Source organism: Emydura macquarii, unplaced genomic scaffold, assembly GCF_026122565.2.
Source record: "Emydura macquarii macquarii isolate MOO-44397 ecotype Brisbane River unplaced genomic scaffold, CSIRO-AGI_Emac_v2 contig_1119, whole genome shotgun sequence".
Classification (NCBI taxonomy): Eukaryota; Metazoa; Chordata; order Testudines; family Chelidae; genus Emydura; species Emydura macquarii.
Window position 1 is genome coordinate 13,182,179 of NW_027131256.1, and position 17,983 is coordinate 13,200,161.

The 17,983-nt window shown below is 38.4% G+C and overlaps 1 protein-coding gene across 6 annotated transcripts in view; it reads right to left on the reverse strand.

Moving 5' to 3' along the window:
• The window catches only part of CBLB (Cbl proto-oncogene B), a 177,900-nt gene that overhangs the window by 75,769 nt on the left and 84,148 nt on the right, over positions 1–17,983 (reverse strand). For all 6 annotated transcript variants that reach the window (XR_010919355.1, XM_067546191.1, XM_067546189.1 and 3 more), the window contains one exon: positions 12,829–12,975. Coding sequence is in view for 5 of the 6 variants with exons in the window: in XM_067546191.1 (XP_067402292.1) it covers positions 12,829–12,975 (147 nt within the window). In the remaining variant the exon portion in view is untranslated. The remainder of the gene's footprint in view (positions 1–12,828; positions 12,976–17,983) is intronic.

Here is a 17,983-nt window from a genome sequence, read left to right on the forward strand (position 1 = left end):
GCAGGCTTCAAAATGTGAAAGATTTTGTGTATTTAAAGCCTGGCTCATGTGTCTGTAAATCCTAAAAGTCTAAAGAGCCAAAGAAACAACCCTCACACATGCTACATGTGCCTCACAGGCTTCCATTCTTTACACTGTCTAACTTTAGAAAAGCCAAAACATTTTTATTCCACAAATATTTTTTCACACCTCCTTTTTATATGTACAAAGTAATTCAGAATACTTAGTAATAATATGGAGTTGTTTTTAAAAAGGCTAGATATATCCGATTGCTCCTCACAAAATAAATACTTGCCAATTCACCTAAATTAAAAAAGCTTTCACCTAAAAGCAAAATGCTGAGGATGAGAGAGTCCTTATTTCTGTTGCAGGGAAAAATCCTAATCTAGCTGTTACTATATTCATAAAAGCCTTTGGACCTGGCAATCTATATATCATTTTGAAGTTTGTATTGAGAAAATCATAAATGATAAAATATGATGAAGCTATGTTCATCTGTGTATGAAAAACAGGAAACCACAAAGAACTAAAGAGAGATACCACATCAGATGCCATTTAAAAAAGAATGCACATCAAATTTTGATCATGGTAAAGAAAGAACAAAATGTTGCACTGACTATAAAGTACAAAGATGGAAAACCTCTGTGTATCAGTGATATTAAAAACTACAGTTATATATGAATTTAGGTGTCAATTACAGGAATTAAATAGTAATCATAATTTAGACTTCCTCTTTGACTCTCAATAAACTTTCTGAAAGGTGACAGTATGAAGATCACAGTACTAGAGTAGAAGGGGTTAGAAGAGGAAATAACAAAAACCTAAAACTAAAATTAATCTCATATGCGATACAATGCTGGCAAAAAATAGTGATATTGCAGAACTCCGTCTTGGTTCTCCTCTGCCAATAGTTTCATAAAGAAATGGTTATTGGATGTGAATGATACACAGAACCTACCATCCTCTTCACTAAATGCTATTATCCCTCACCTGATTTTTTTAAAAAAAAGATACAAAACTTCAAGGTCAAACACCCTTATGCACAATTCAGCTCATCTGCAACTCAGCCTATGACAGAAATCAGATGACGAGTCGACAGATACGCCAATGAAATAATATATGAAGTTCTTTTGGGATAATCTTCCAGAACAGGTGTCAAAAAAGTTTGTTCCTCATCTAGGGTCCACTGAAATCTGTCTGAGCCCTTCCAATTTTTTCAACGAGCTTTCAATCTGGCCTGTTGTGTTGCCGCCCAGCATCGTTTACTGTCCCCAGTAAAGCTGAGAACTGTCTGTTGTTGAAACATACTCATTTCTGCTTCTGATAAAGTCACTGTGTAGCTTTTGGCACTAAATGGCTTGGGACCAGCTTATCTGAGGGACTGCCTCTCCCCCAATGCAGACTGACGCAGCTGTGGTCAACGGAATGCCGTGAGCTGGAGCCCTTCTAAAAGAGAGGGCATTTGCTAGCAGGGTGTTTGTTCTCTGTGGGGGCTCCCGGACTGTGGAACTTGTTCCCCTTCCCTTTCCACCCTTCTCCCATGTTAGTCCAAGGTAGCCTGACTTTGGCATCCTCCCAGGCAGACTGCAAAAGGGTATGAGAGTATTTGGAAATAGCTGAGAGTAAGCTTCCCACAACACTAAAGTGGTGGAAAGGAGTTTTGGTAGGTGGCTGTCAGGTTCAGTCGCTGTTTAAATGATCATTTTAATGCTGCTGTGATTTTGTTGTATTATTACATATTAGGGACTTAAAGTTTTGTACAGGTGTCTTTATTATTTAAATCTAAACACATTACTTCAGAAGCTGGTATGGAAATGGAGGAAACCAATGCTGAGGTAAGGATTTATATAGGGAACAGTTTTTTTGTCGAGCATACTACATGCTGTTACAGAAAGCTGATTGCCTATAAAATAAAAAGACGGGATCTTGTTTACAACCAAATGCAGCCTGCCTCTTTCAAGTCTTGAATTGTACAAGGTATTTACAACTCATGTTTCCCAAGCTCTCTGTCCTCTTTTGTTTGTTGCATCGTGCCACTAATGCTGTCCAGCACTAGATGTTTGCAGGTATTCTGCACATGCCTGATGAGATTAGGGAGATCTGTGGGAACCTGTCTGGGGAGGGATGGGTTAGTCACTGCTGCCAGGCTCATCAGGAAGATGCAGTACGACATCCCTACCCTGTTAGGATGAATAAATGCATTGTCTAATTATTTCTTATGTTTAATAATTATATAAGCGGTCACTGGCTATATATATGATGTACACTACCATTACTGAGACATTATTCTGGGAAGTCTCTCATTTTAGCAGTACTAAAAGATAGTATAAAAATACTGCCCTTCCTGTATTTCACTCAAACTGTTTGCTGCCCCATAAAAAGGGGCTTTCCTTTTTTTTTTTTAAACAGATATTTAAGCAACAGTTTCTTTTCTGAAGCAGTATTAATTTCAAGAAGTATCAAGCTATATGTTTGTTGTTTACATAAACATGTATTATATGTGCTGTTTTGTTATGGTCTTAGATACAATTAATTAAAATTGAAAAAGAAAATATACATGAAAAGAATAAACGTGTCACAAGGTTTGAAACCTATACCTGAATTAATACAATATGGAGCTAAGAAGAACCATCTGTTATATTTTTAAGGTGGTGTTTTATTTATTTATTTATTTTTAATTGGAAATAGAACTGCTCTAAATCTAAAGAATGTAAAGTTCCAACTTGCACTGAAAACAGTGGGAGACTCTGCACTGATTTCTCTTCAATTGCATTTGGAGCATGCCCATGCCGGTTTAACAACAGAACAGTCCTCTTTCAAGCTTCAGGACGCTTGTGTTTGATTCCAATGCAGTAAAAGTTCATACACACCTAAACACACTTTTTCACTGCAGAACTAACTGTATCTTGACAACATCTCGGGTCTTCCTCTCATCTGAGGATCCCACCAGAAAAACTCACTACCAGTGGAGATTGCCTGTTTTTTCTGCCAGAGTAACAGTAGTAGTTGCACTTATAACACAACACACTGGGGGTATTCAGGTGTGTCTGGGCAGAGTAAAGGCTTTGTTTTAGACACCTCCTTACATAAAAAGGCGTTTCAATAAGCATCTGCCCCTAAGGGGGGTTATTCAGGATTCCCAGATATATCACATTCTAAAACACCAGCCAAGCGTCCTCCAGGCCATTTCAAACAACAGGATTACAGTTCAGCAAGTAATTCACAACAAATAATTTAACAGATGGATTTAGCTGCTTCTTCAGCTCATGGATCTTCCAGGAACAGTCTGAGATTTTCTCAAACTTTTTAAGTACTTGCATTTTTGGCTTAAAAGAACCAACAACTATGGATTAAAAACAAAATATCGTTGATCTTTCCATGTGCAATACCTGAGCTGCATTGTTCAGATGTGACTGGTCAGATAAGGCATATGCCATTGTTTCCTCTCTCGAAGTAGAGGAGCTCACAAGCACTTCTGGTGTGAATATGTGCATGTGTAACTTCGAAACTGACATTCTGCCAACATCCCTGCCCGTAAGACTCTCTCAGAAATGCTGCTGAACGCAAGCACAAAGGGGGTATGACTGTCCCCAAAGTGATTTCATTTCAAAATTCAAGCAGTCACCCAGACCTAAACAAAATTCTTTGCATGTTTGAGGCAACTGATGTGTTTCAGTTTATCATCACTGAACACAGCTCTTTCTTCAGATCATTGCTCCAAACACCCTCCAATACAAATAATGGACCTCCTGCTGCCATTGGTTCTGAAGCCCAGAGCAAAGGACTGTACAAGTTAGTACAAAGAAGGCCTGAGACGATCAGTCGGGAGGGGGGGAGGGGGCGGGAGGAGAAGGAGAGCGAGGAGTTCTGCTCCATCATTCCATTCCATTTTATACAAGAGTTACTATAATGACCTCATGCCATAAATACAACTGAAGCCTAACACAGGAGGATAGGGAGGGAAAGCTCTGGGAATAAAGAAGGCACAAGGGAGAGTGTATCCCTTGCCTAAGCAGTGTATCTTTGGAGAATGCATGTTAGTAATCCCGAAGGTAGCAAAGCACTTATCTGTACAGAGCAGCCTACACAGCACAGTTTCACTAGTCAGCAACGGGTTCCAAACACACAGTCATCTACTGCCACAACCATCTGTGGGTGTGCATGATCTGGAACAGCAAAGGACTGGAAAAGAAGAGCTCTCTGTATTTACATGGGGTTGTACCTCATTTCTCCAAATTCCTTCGTCAGTCTGCATCAGGGATTGCAAAGCGCATGCTACAAGGGATCCAAGTTAGGCCATCTACAAAGTCAGTCTCAGACCACTGTATTTTTCTGGCCCTACTCCTGTTCCCTTTGAAACTACCTGGGGAACCCATGCTAGCAGCTGATGTAGTAATTCAGTACAAACGATTTTTTTTTTTTTTTAAGTAGGAAAAGGGAACTATTAGCTGCTTCCATGCTAATTTACATGCACTTGTCCCCAACAAGAAATCCATCCCATCACACAGCACTGTTGAGGTCACTGACTGCTAGAGGCCTAATGACATCAAGACTTGGGTGCAATGACTAACTGGGAAATGGCATAACACCAAACCTAGTCAAACTTAGTCAAAGCAGCAGTGTGCAAAAACAAAACTTATTTGAGGCTTGTCTCTCGTTTCACAAACATTTTCAAGTTCAAGCTCAAAATCTGACAGTCTAACCCAATCCACTGATGTCACAGGTTCCCCTCTGTGCCCAATTCACAAAAGAAATGTCTGATATAGCCCCAACTAGAAAACAATGGCTCTTTAGCTTAAAATGTAAAATCTCATGCCGGTTCAATCTCCGGTGTCAGCAAATATGGAGGCCAACATAATACGGTCAGTTCTACTCCAATTGCTAAGTATCAATAAGGATGCAAAAAAGTTGGGATTCTTTTGGTTGAAAAGTTGCAGCCACAGTTTGTTAAACTTGCAGTTCTGGGGAGGTCAGTTCAAGTACCATTCCAAAAAAATGTTTAAAATCCCCCCCCCACACACACACACCAAAACAAAAATCCCCGAAACCATAAGAACACCAAATCTGAATGGCACTGCAATCCCATACACCAGGTTGCAATGCCACTCAAAAACTTGCAGAAACTATTAAAAGTTGCACTATATGTTAAAAGTTGTGGTTTCTGCAACAAAATTGTGGCCCACAATTTTCTTATAGCCTTAAATATCAATTACAAAAAAACACTACTTATCTGCCATTGAGAAATCAACCACAATTTTTCTAGTCCCATGGAAAAAAATCTGGTCTCCTAGAAGCAGCAATTACTTATTTTTCTCAAAGCTGTAATGGCGGCAGTAATATACATGCCCAAAGTAGCAAAGAACCAAGTCAGTTCCATTTCCATTAAAACCCCAAGGAGGAAAAAGAAATCTATTTGCCTGATAAAAAATAAAAACCTGTCTGACAAAAATGCACGTTTTTGTGAAGGTTTAACAATAAAGATAAAATCTGAATGGATCTCAGATAAATAGTAGAACTATAGAGAAATTAAAATCTGAAGAACACTGACATTTGTGCTGCTGATTAGTTTTGCAATATAAAGACAGTCACAAATTACAGATCTCAATCATTTGGAAGCATTGTATAAATTCATAGTAGTTTAGAAATTAGGAGACTGAAAAAATGTTAGGTCATCTACCCTGCTCTCCTTGTCATTGCAGAACTGCTCTCCACATTTCTGCACAGAGCAGAAATTAAGTAAAAGCTGCAGAAGCACTATTAAAATGAGTGAGGAACTGGAAAAAATTAACTTCAGATGCTATGGCGTGATAAAATATGGATAATGAAAAAGTTATCAGATTATGTTTTATGGCATGTTTACAACCCACTTGGGTTACTGAAGTAGCTTAGCTGTAAACAAATGTAACTGCTGATTACATGCCCTACAATTTCATGGTTCCATTTAGTGTTACTATTTAGCTGTACATTTAGCTACCATTTGCTTCACTGTAAATATATCGAAGTAGGGAACAAGATGCTTTTACATTACTGCTTGCTCCAAAGTCTCCAACTATCTCCAAAATCTGAATCATCAAGTCTCTATTCCACCCTTTGACATCATTGATAAACACTTTCCTTCATGAAATCCTGTCCTATCTTAGCTCTTCTGAATGTCTGCTGGCTCTTCTTGTCAGCGGCTCCACCATCTCCTTTCAGAGATTCTCCACTTCTCCCCTCCCAAATTCCGTGGGGATCCCACAAGCTCTCTCCTTGGCTAACACTTTATATCTTCAACTACCATCTCCACACAGATGGCACAAATTTCTCTTTCCAGTCCTGATTTGTCTCCATCTATCCAATTCTGCATCTTCGCCTATTGCCCTGACGGCTCCTCTTGGATATCTTGCCATCACTAAACTCAAAACCATGGCAAAACCAACTTTTGATATTCCAGCCCTAAAATTCTCCCTACTCTCCATGGACACAAATCACCATCAACCTTGTCACTCAGTCCCCTAAACTGGATCCCGCTTTGACTGTGTTCTGTGGTCTTTCTAGACCTACATATATAAATAGTATCACTTTCATCACCTCCCAATCTTGATTAATGCATCTTACTTCTCTCTGGCCTTTCTGACATCCACCTTGCTCCCTGCAGGCCCATTCCAAACATTGGTGCCAAAATAATCTTCCTGCCCATTGTTGTGACACGTCAACCCTTTGAGTCCCTGCACTAACTCACCTTTCTCCATTGCATCACATAAAAGGTTCTGATCCTCACATTTTAAGCTCCTTCACTACTTGGCTCTGCTCTGTAATTGTCTTTATTATTTAATGTGTTACAAATGTCACAATCCCTCTGGTCCATGGAGGACGGCAGCCTCCACTGCCTATCTTCCTGTTTTTCCCCAAAAGCATTTTCACACATTTTTCCCGAGCAGAAATTTTTCATGTCTATCTAATTTTTCATGTTTATCTAGCCACTATCATTTGGCAGTTTCCTTTAGAAACCATAAAAGTGGATCTTGAGGGATTTGAAAGAGGATGAGAATGAATGAACTAATCTGTTAAACCCTGTCTTCCTTCAAATACAACTGAGATACCCACTTACATGGTACCTAAGGGAAACTGTCAACAGATGATGGCTAAATAAACAATCAGTAGGAACTTCTAATAGTTATCTTCGCTATTTATGTATTTTTTTAATGGATCTATTTGAAACCATCTGGCTGTGCACATAGCTAGCTGTAAAATCTGAAGGAAGACAAGCATGTCATGATGTACACAGGTAACCTGGAGAATGTGCCTTAAAGTGGTTGTATTATCCTGATGGTTGTAAAAGCATGATGACAGCAACACGTGTTCTGGAAAAACAACACTTCATTTATTACAGATCAACAAAATAAAAAGTTTTCAATTCATTTGGGAAGACTGGTCAAAGAAAAATGTAAGTGTTCAGCACAGATTGGATGCTGGAAATTGATCTTTGAGAATTTATCCAATATCCATATTAAATAAAAAGCAGCAGGTCTTATCCACTGGTAGACAAAACCCGAAAGGCACAATAATCTAAAAAGCAGGCCTAGGACATAATGGATCATGACTTTTGTTAAAGCTTCATTTATGATATTTCAAATTAAGACCTGGAAAAAAAGCCCTGATGTGCCTCCAGCCATAAAAAAAGGAGGAAAAGGGATTGTGGGATGGCTTCCAATTGTTTTTTTCTAACTGGAAAATGGAAAATGTCTTATATTTGTATTCTGAAAAATCATAACATAATCAACTATAAACGAAGAAATAATTCCACCTCTCTGCTCAGATGACATAAAATAATTGTTTCCATGTTTCTCATTTTAACCACCCATTGATTCTCTAGGAGCCAAATCTCAAGGTAATCTACTTAGTTTTTACGCAGTGCTCACCTGAGCAAACTCTCCATTGTCCCCAGAATAAGGGCTGGGTAAAAATGAGCAAAAGATCCCTGGATTAGGCATTCTATAAATTATGCACATACCAGAAACCTCGTATGTATCTGACAGCCCTAATTCAGGAAGGCAATTAAGCGCATGCTTAACGTGAAACAGGCTTAAGTTCTGTCCTCAATAGGGCTGTTTTCCTAAATTTTAGTTTGTTTATTGGAGTTTTTCCCTCTGCAGTTAGAATCTCACTTGCAATGTACTTTATTTAAAAGTGCTGATGCAAAAGGAGCTTGACACAAGAGGTCAATGAACAAGTATCCATCAAGGCAGCTATACCTGTATTGAAGCAACGTACTAATATGCTTACAGTGCATATGTCTGTAATAGTTCTAAAGTTATTGAAGTTGGTTAAAATGGGCCAAAATTTTCGATATAGATGCCTAAAGTTTATCTTCTAAATCTGTATTTGGAAATGTAAATAGGTGGACTGTTTTTCCATAGGTCCTGCAGCTCCCGCTGACTTCAATGTGATTTGTGGGTAGGCAACAACTCTGAAAAATCTTATCACTTTTAATGAAGCCTCGAAGGTCCCAATCCTGCTACTTGTTCTCCACAGGTGGAACTCTGATCACATGCATATTCCCATTCATTTCAGTGGGGTTCAGCACTGGCACAGGAATCTGACTGCAGGGAGCTAGTTGCAAAATCGGGGCCCAAATTTAGATCGAAGAGGGTCAAACTTCAGCAGGTGGGCTTGAAAACATTGTCTTTGTTTGAGCAGTGAATTAAATACTGAACAGTGGAGATTTTATCATTTATTACATCTTGTGCAACACCCTACAACTTGAAGTATGCACTATGTCTAGGAAAGGGATACTTAAGTATTTGCAGACCAATTTGTCATAACACTCCCACTTTAAAAAGATGTTACCCAAAGGCATATCACCGTGTGTTACTCAATGAATTAAAAGACAATTCATGTCTAAAAGGCTTCAGGCATTTCATTTAATGAAGAAATTAAATGGCAATGCAAGACAATAACTTTTACTCATCTATGTATTCAACATTCATGCTGTTACATGCTTTACAGTTATTTAAACACAATTAACTAAAACTGGGCTAATGCCAAGGACGCTGAGAGCAGATTATCTGTTTACTACTGAAAAGTGAGGTTGTTAATCATGGGTGATTGCCAGTTTCTTAAAGAGCCAGTGTACTAACAACAGCAACTATTTATTGAGGTCTGTCTATGCACAGCACCGTGCAAAACGTAACACACATGGTCCCACCCCAAGGAATTTAGAGTCTAAATTAGACAACACATTAGATATGTAATTCACTGGATGACCAAAACAATGGTTTGATCCCTCACTAGTGCAGTTTTGTATCTTTATTATTTATTCATTATTATTTAAACATTTCTTTCTTAGGTGGATTAGTGCTGAGAATCCACATGCAAAGTTTTCTTTAAAATAGAGAAATTTAGATAATCGGGAAAGGGAGAGGAGGATCCAGGCATAAAAGGTAGCACAGAAGGAGCTATGAAGACAAGAGTCAAGAAGGATAAAAGAAGCACTAAGGCAGATGGCTTAGGAAGAGCAGAGAAAGGAAGATTAAAGAGGAAATGAACAGACACATAGGCAAGGGAGAAGTTCGGAGCTGGATTTAGATTTATTGTTGTGATTGGTTTAAAAAAAAAAATTACCCTATCCCAATCAGTCAAATAGTGGGGGAAGAGGAGAAAGAGGATTTTAAAAGATTTTTGCATCATCCGCAGTCTGGCACCCTAAACAATTGCCTATTGTGCCAACTCGAAAGGCTGGCACAATTACCTAGGGCCACAAGAGACTATCCATCATTTGAAGTGTCTTAAATCAAGACTGGATTTCTTTTTAAAATACATGCTCTAGCTCAACCAGAAGTAGTGGGCTTGATTCAGGACTTGTTTGGTGAAACGCTATGGTCTGTGTTATGCAGGATGTCAAGCTAGATGATAAAATTGGTCCTCTCTGGCCTTAAAATCTATAAATCTATAAATATCCCCAACCTTTTTTTTTTTTCCTGTTCCTGATACTGAGTGTTTTTGAAATGATAAATATTGATAATGAAGCAGTGACCAAACTGTATATCACATATTCATCTGCAGCCTATGTAAAGTCCCTGAAGTATTTATCTAAAAAATAATGTAACTATTTGTGTTTGACGTGCTCCATTTCATTGCCAGTTTTTAAACAATCCCATACGCTCACAACCCCCTCCTTCTTGTACACTAAGTATTTTGCTAAAAACTCACTACTTTCATTAAGCATTCCAGAACTCATCGCCACAGATACACAGTTTCCATTTATTCTCACACTTCAACTGTTATTCCACCTGTCATAACAGAGCTAGACTCTTAGGTCTTCAGTGCAGGGACTCCGTCTTAACGTATTTGTGAAGTAGCGCATGTACTGGAGTTACCACATATAGTTAAACATTACTAATCTGTGAGTATGTGTCGGGCAGTCAACTTGTTAACTGAAAATGTAGCAATACGAGAAGGAAACAGATTCAGTAAAAGGTCTTAATTCAGTCTATGGTAATCCTCTTGTAGTAGGACATGTAGGCAAGAGCAATATTCATCATACATTACGTTGTGTTTTTTTTTAAGCATATCTTAAAATTCATCCTAAATACAATGGCACATCAAAAATAATAAACTATATTTACTCTACTCCAAGAGTATCAAATAAACTAAATTACATGGTTTGGTCAATCTTTGATGTGCCAGTATCTACTAATGTGAAAACTATTTTATTCTGATGGTTCAGAGCGAGTGACTTCTAGTTTACTAGAAGGGTAGAAAATATTTCTGGAGTGATGAGACAGCATCTTCTCACCTTCACCTTTAAGGACCTAAAGTATCTCACCTCCACCCACATATATTCTCTAATTTTGACACGTTCAGCAGTTTGCAGGATCAGAACCTAAGTATTCTCATTCAGATGTAAAAGAGTGATGCAGTATTTAACATACTGTGGGTCAATGTTTAAGTGAAAATAATTCCTTAAACTGAAATGAATGGGATTACACATGGAAGTAAGCATGCTACTGTTTTCAGGGTTGGGCCTGTAGCGTTATACTGGTTAGCACAATGGCTCTCAACCTTTCCAGACAACTGTAGCCCTTTCAGGGATGTGATTTGTCTTGCATACCCCAAGTTTCACCTCACTTAAAAACTACTTACTTACAAAATCAGACATAAAAATACAAAAGTGTCATAGCACACTATTACTGAAAAATTGCTTATTTTCTCATTTTTACTATATAATTATAAAATAGACTGGAATATAAAGATTGTACTTACATTTCAGTGATTAGCATACAGAGCAGTATAAACAAGTTACTGTCTGTATGAAATTTTAGTTTGTACCGACTTCGCTAGTGCGTTTTTTGTAGCCTGCTGTAAAACTAGGTAAATATCTAGATGAATTGATATACCCCCTGAAAGACCTCTGCATCACTCTAGATTCTGCATGCTCTCTTGCCTATGGAGATTAACAAGAAAAAAAAATGTATCTTCCTATCTGCTTGAAAATTTGGTCTTGGCCTACACAAAAATTGTGTCAGTGTATGTTGAGGGGATATGTTCAAAAAAGGATATATGAGATATTCATCTAGCCCTACCCACCCCCGTTATAGTCCTATGACCCGATTTTGCTTTTGAAGCAAGGGAGGAACAAGAAGGGCCTAGACAGCTGGAGCCAGTTTAACATTAAAATTGTTTTGTAGACATTTGTCACTAGAACATTGGAGTGTTGGAATGAGCGCGAAACTAAGCTTGCTGGGGGCTGGTATCTAATGTCAAAAATTGTCGCTTTTCACCCAAAATTTCCTTGGATCGCTCATCACAGAAACTTAGTTGCCCCCTGAATCAAGTACACAGCAATGCCAAAAGCACTTCCGGGAAAAGACACTCTCCCTCTCCACCCCCTTCAGGATTACGGTGAAGTATACTTTTACTATTATGGTTTTTGTTGTGTTTTGTTAGTCAGGCTATCCCAAGGAGACCCACCATCTGAGACTGAGAAGCTCTCAGAAGACAGTGGGTCTACACAGGCCCAATTCTCTAACCATGCTTTATCTCCCATTATGCATATGTGCTGCAAGCTCATCTACCAATGGGTAGCTGATTTTGAACTCATTACCAAATATACCCTAATGAGTCAGGCAATCCCGGATTATGCCTAATTTCCAGGTTCTTAAATCTGCCCAGGCATATCTGCCAACCCCCCAAAATCCCATCTGGGCACCTGTACCTATAGCCACTCCCACGTTGCCTAGAAGTTAGGTATACCTATTACTGAGATCACAGAATTCCTGTACACTTTTAATGCCCGCCTTCAAAAAACACTCTTCTTTGGCCTACAAATGGCTACTTAGATACCTAAAAGGCTTTGGAAATTCTGGCTATGGCAGTTACTTTCCAAATTTCAGATTTTGCTGAACACATGGAAGGGCAAACTGGAAATGGAAAAAAGCAAGAAAGTGAAAAGCAGATGAGACTTGTTTTGAGGGATTGGAGAAAAAGATCAAACATATTATTTTAAGAAAATGACAAAAAGATTGGATCATGGGTTTCGCACCCTTGTCAACAGCAGCAACACAATTTGAAAGGCTAAAAAACCAACAAAACTTTCTTCCTATTTTTCCCTTCACACCACGCACAGTGCATTTTTCTTTCTGTGTATTTTACTTACAGAAACAGAACTAATGCACCCAATCTTAACCTCTTGAAACTAAATGAAAAATCATCATTATGGCATTTCTGGCAAAAAAAAAAAAAAAAAAAAATAGTTATAACCATTCTATTTGCACTCTTTAAAACAGTACTTCCCTGTATGCATGTTATAAGACAGAATGTAGAATCTTTCAAACAGGCAATACTTACTTGTCTCCAAAAAACTTCCTCCAGAACTCTGCAGCATCTGCTTTTGTGATACGAAAGTTGTCACCCTGGAATTGGCCATTAGGAAAGATTGCTTTGATTTCTGACAGCATGTGGCTGAAGATCAGGGACAGTTTTGTAAGGTTTCGCCTGCAATAGCAAGAAAAATAAAAAGGGAAAACCTTAAAATCATTAATAAGTCTTTCAACTTCCTGTTTATTTAAGGTGTTTGTACTGTCATCTGATAAAAGGGAAACAAAGAACCCCCAATTCAACCCCCCAGCAACTAAGTTAATAACCCATTTTATTGTATTTTTCATATGTTCTAAGATATATTTGCAATGCAAGTTTTCACATACATTCTATTGACAATTTATACTGAGCTTTAAGCTTCAACTTTCAACAACAGCATATAATTTGATTCTGTTTAGCAACTGTTTGTGATAGTTCATGGGATCTCACAGTTCTTTATCAAAAGATGAGTTAAACATATATTTTAGGATTGTCTACAGCCCCATCCCTGAACTGTTTAAGTGCAGAATATTAGACAGACAAATACTATGGACTTGGATAATTACCAAATACATGTTCATGTGTGACATGTACAATATTTCAATCCAGTATTGCAGAGGTGTAAGAACAGTGTTAACTATCCACTCTATCACATCCCACTCATTCTGCCTAACACTTATTCTCTTGATTCTCTTCAGCTTTTCTTTAGTGCAGCTGCTTCCTATTTCTTCTTTTCTTTAACATGCCTCTTCTACTGCTAATGTTTTCTTCACATTTCCAGTGGCATGCTGAAAACAAAATCAAGACTTTTGCTACTAGTTCATTCTGTAACTTTTAAGACTTCATATCAGTTCATCACCAGCAGACATTTAGTTTTGGTGACAAAAATCCCATTTAGTATAGTGAAAGGAACAATGCATCCTTAAACTCAGATCATCTTTTCTTGTGAAAGAATTTGTGGGAAGAGGCTTTGAAAAGGAAAACTCCACAAGGGTTTTATTGTGGCGATTTCCTTCAACATCCTAAGTAAGAAGGGGTCAGGGCTTTTTCCTTTGTGGTAAAGGCCTCATGGCCAGCCCACAAATGTAGCAGAACGTTGAGTGAGTTTTTGTATCTAATTAATGTTTTAAAATTAAGGTGAGAACCATTTTTAACTACACACATTAAAAGGCTCCCTTACAACCTCTATAGTGCTGCAAGAAATTAAACCAAAAACTTAACAAAAAAAGTGTATTTACTGACTATGTGTAACCATTTTGTAATTGCTTGTAGCTTTTTTTTTTTTTTTTTTTTTTTTTTTTTTTTAATTAAAGAAAAATTCAAATTTACTTAAGGATTTTCTAGCCACATGGGAAGTCGAAGGTTCAACTGATGAAGTCATCCATGACAAAATAAATATTTTTCAGAATAGGAAAAATACATTTTCCCTGCTCACCTAACTCAAATAGTTGGACTGATATCCCAAAGCTTTCCCAAAAGGAAATACATCTTAGAGCTGAAAATAAACATTGAAAATTTCAGCCCAAATAGAAGAATACTGAAGAACTCATGAGGAACCGAAATAGAATTAAAATGGAATCTGAACTGCAGTTTTTACTATAGGTTTTGCTACCAGGAAAGCTATAATAAAAATAGTTACAACAGAAACACAAGTCATTAAAAAAAATCTGTAATTAATATGGTGTCCCCTCCCCCCCAGCCAAATGGCTGCGGGGTTAGCTCTTCTGTAGTCTTTAATTAATCCAGTAAAATCAGATGTCTATAATTAGGGTGTCCAACTGTTCCTTATTTTCTGGATTTGTTCCCCTCCATCTCCCCCACCCTCACTCCCTAGTTCCTTTGTTCTTTAATTAGACCCATATGTTCTTCATTTTTACTTCTCAGGACTCAGGCCTGAAACACAGTGCAAGCAACGAACATCTTACAGTGACCTTTTGAATAACCAGGTCCACCTCTAAGTAACTTATATTTTTAAGTCACATTCTCCTCCCATTTTCCATCTACTCTCCACATCCGGAGGCCTGTTTCCCATATCATTACAGACTCAGCCAGTTTAGGGTGACCAGATAGCAAGTGTGAAAAATCGGGATGGGGGATAACAGGCGCCTATATAAGAAAAAGTCCCAAGTATCAGGACTGTCCCTAGAAAATCAGGACATCTGGTCACCTTAAGCCAGTTAGGGAAGAGCTGCAAAGGGCAGACAGTTTGACATGGTCACACTGTGTGTTGATTTCAAACGGGATAAGTTGTGGTGAAAATGAGGCAAGTGATAAAGTACCATGCTGAACATTGACCAAGGATTAGAGTCTGTTCTATGATCGGACAGCCAATTGAACTATACAATAGTGGCCCTACCCTGGAAACAACTCAGTTACAGAAAAAAATGGAGAGGGCATTATTTTCAAATGAAAATATTCTACTTCGGTTTCACTGAAAATATATTTAATGCCCATCTCTCATTTAGTGTTTTCATCAGTAGATCTGAAGTGCTTCACAAGGGGAGGAAAGCATCATTAACCCCATTTAACAGATGGGGAAACCAAGGCACACTGAGGTGAAGTGACTTTCTCAGGCTCGAGCAGGCCAATGGGAGAGCCAGGAATGGAACTCAAGTCTCAAGTCTCTATCCAATGTTCTATCTACTATACCATGCTGATCCCCATACATTTTGTATTTGCTATCCATACTGAAGCCTCCCCAAAACCCCAACTTATTATTGATAAGTGTTATGAAACTTCATATTTTTACTGAAATAGATTAGACATAGTTAATAAATAACATGGACATGGTGAATTATTTCCACAGTTGATGAGTTCTCAGTTTAACTATTACTTTTAAAATATAGTTACAGACCATTATTATTAATCTTTGGCTAAGTCACAGAGTTCGCATTTCATAAAATAATTCTGAAGCACAATTAGTGCAACAGGTACTTAATACCTATCCTACAGAAAAATCTATAATAGATAGCTTAAGTGAAAACTTATGGCCAGGGAATTGGAATGAGAGAGAAAACAGGAACATGAGGGGGTCAAAATCAACTAACATACACATCAATAAATATATCAGTTGAAAGAAAGCAATACACTGTCACCATCATTGCATGATCAAGGGCTAGTCATCTTATACTGAAATGAGGCAGATTTCTTTATAGACCCAAACACAATAGAGGTTGTAATTCACTTTAATGATGTTTCCATTAATAACTTTTCAGATTATATAGGACTTCCCCCAAAATAACACCACCACAGGGAGTTATAAAAGTAAAATGCCTCACTTAAAATCTAATATGAATTTCCTTATATTAAAAAAGTAAAGTGATGTAATTCCTGCTTACACAGACAAATGCAATCAAAAGTTGATTCCCGTCTAATAATTTAGCCAACTTGAATAATGAAGGAAACACCAAACTGAAACACTACCTAAGTAATGTGTACCAATTAAAGAACAATCCTGAAAAAACTCACTACCATCAACTGTAGAGCCAGCTTCTCTGCTGCACTCAACACAGCTAAGATTGGGGAGGCAGAAAGGTTTTTGAACCAACCATTGCTTTTCCTTCATCTTGGGGAAGGAGGTCCATCTCCCAGCATAATTTAGAGCAGCCTTTGGGCTGCTCTAAATCACACTCAGTTGCACTGTCCTCCTAACAGGCTGTACAGCAGCAGAGGATTGCCAGAATCTAGCATAACACTAGCCATGGCTTCACCACCATGCTCCCAACAGACCCCCTGTGTTGTGGCCAGGAGAAGAAAAGAGGCAACAGAGCCAACTATACAGATTCCACATCACCTGTGGATTCCCCTATGTTAGGAAAAAACTGATTAAGATGGCTTTCTGCCTGCCTTATACCACCAATGCAGCGCACAGCTGATGGATCAGGTGGCCAGAATATGGCCTATGATGCTTATATTTGAAGGATCAGAAGCTAAAACTAATAGTTTTGTTGTTGTATTTTAGACGAGAAGGCGCGTAATGCGCTATCCAAGGGTGGTGTATGGGAGTAAGATTTACTGCTTCTTATTTTCTTCTCTGGGGGGCATAATTCACCTTGATCTGGAAAAGCTGTTACCATCTCATCCTCTCTCCCCCGGCCCCAGGAACTGCATATAGGGTCTCCCCGCAGAGTTGCTGTACCGGAGCATCTGTGCACTTCCTGAATGCTGTGTGAAGGCTTTCATGACAGCCAAATAGCCACACTGGTATTGTACTAAGCATAGAACAGAAAAGAGGCTTCAAATCCACATTATGTGGCTCCAGAACCCTGAGTAACTGGCACGCAGGGTCTGCAACTATTATTTAAGCACCCAGGCACCTTGCTACTGGCTTGGAGGTGTTAATTTCCTCTCTCCAACTGTCCTACAATTCACTTGCATAATGCCCAAATATTCCTGCTTCTGGGTGCGGTGAATTTCACCCTGGATGCGATTGTCTTTTCTTCTTTCAGGAACTGAAGTTGTGGTGATGGGCTGGAAAACTGAACTGTTTTCTTATAAACGGAGCTCAATTCATTATAAAACACGGTTACCGTTCTCTTGCATTAATTATGGTTAATAAATCATAGTGTAAGAAAGATAGCCTAGTGGACAGGAAACTGGACAGATTCCAAAGACATGTTTTCATTTCCCAGCTCAGTCACACCTCCTGTGTGACACTAGGCAAGTCACTTGGTTTTTAATACATCCCTACCTCACATGGGTGTTGTGCAGATAAAATCTATTGATTGTGAAGCACTCAGATGGTCAGATGATTAGGGTCCAAATATTGAACTATTTTAATAATGAACTGGTGTAGGAGATACATTTGGATTTTTAAGTTCTATATAGATCCAGACAGCCCTTCATTCCAAACTCCCCAATCCAAATAGGAATCCCATATTGTACTTCACAGAAGGGACAATGCAAGTGAGGACATAACAGTATATCTATTCTACAAACACTACAGTGGCACTACTGCTGTAGCCGTCAGGTAGACACTTATTATAGTGACAGAAGGAGTTTTTCTATCACTGCAATAAACCCACCCCTTTGAGAGACAGTAGCATGGTTGGTGGAAGAATTTTTCCTTTGACCTAGCTGTGTCTACAAGGGGGGTTAGGTTGACCTACTTACATCACATGGGATATGGCATTTTTCATGTAGGTAG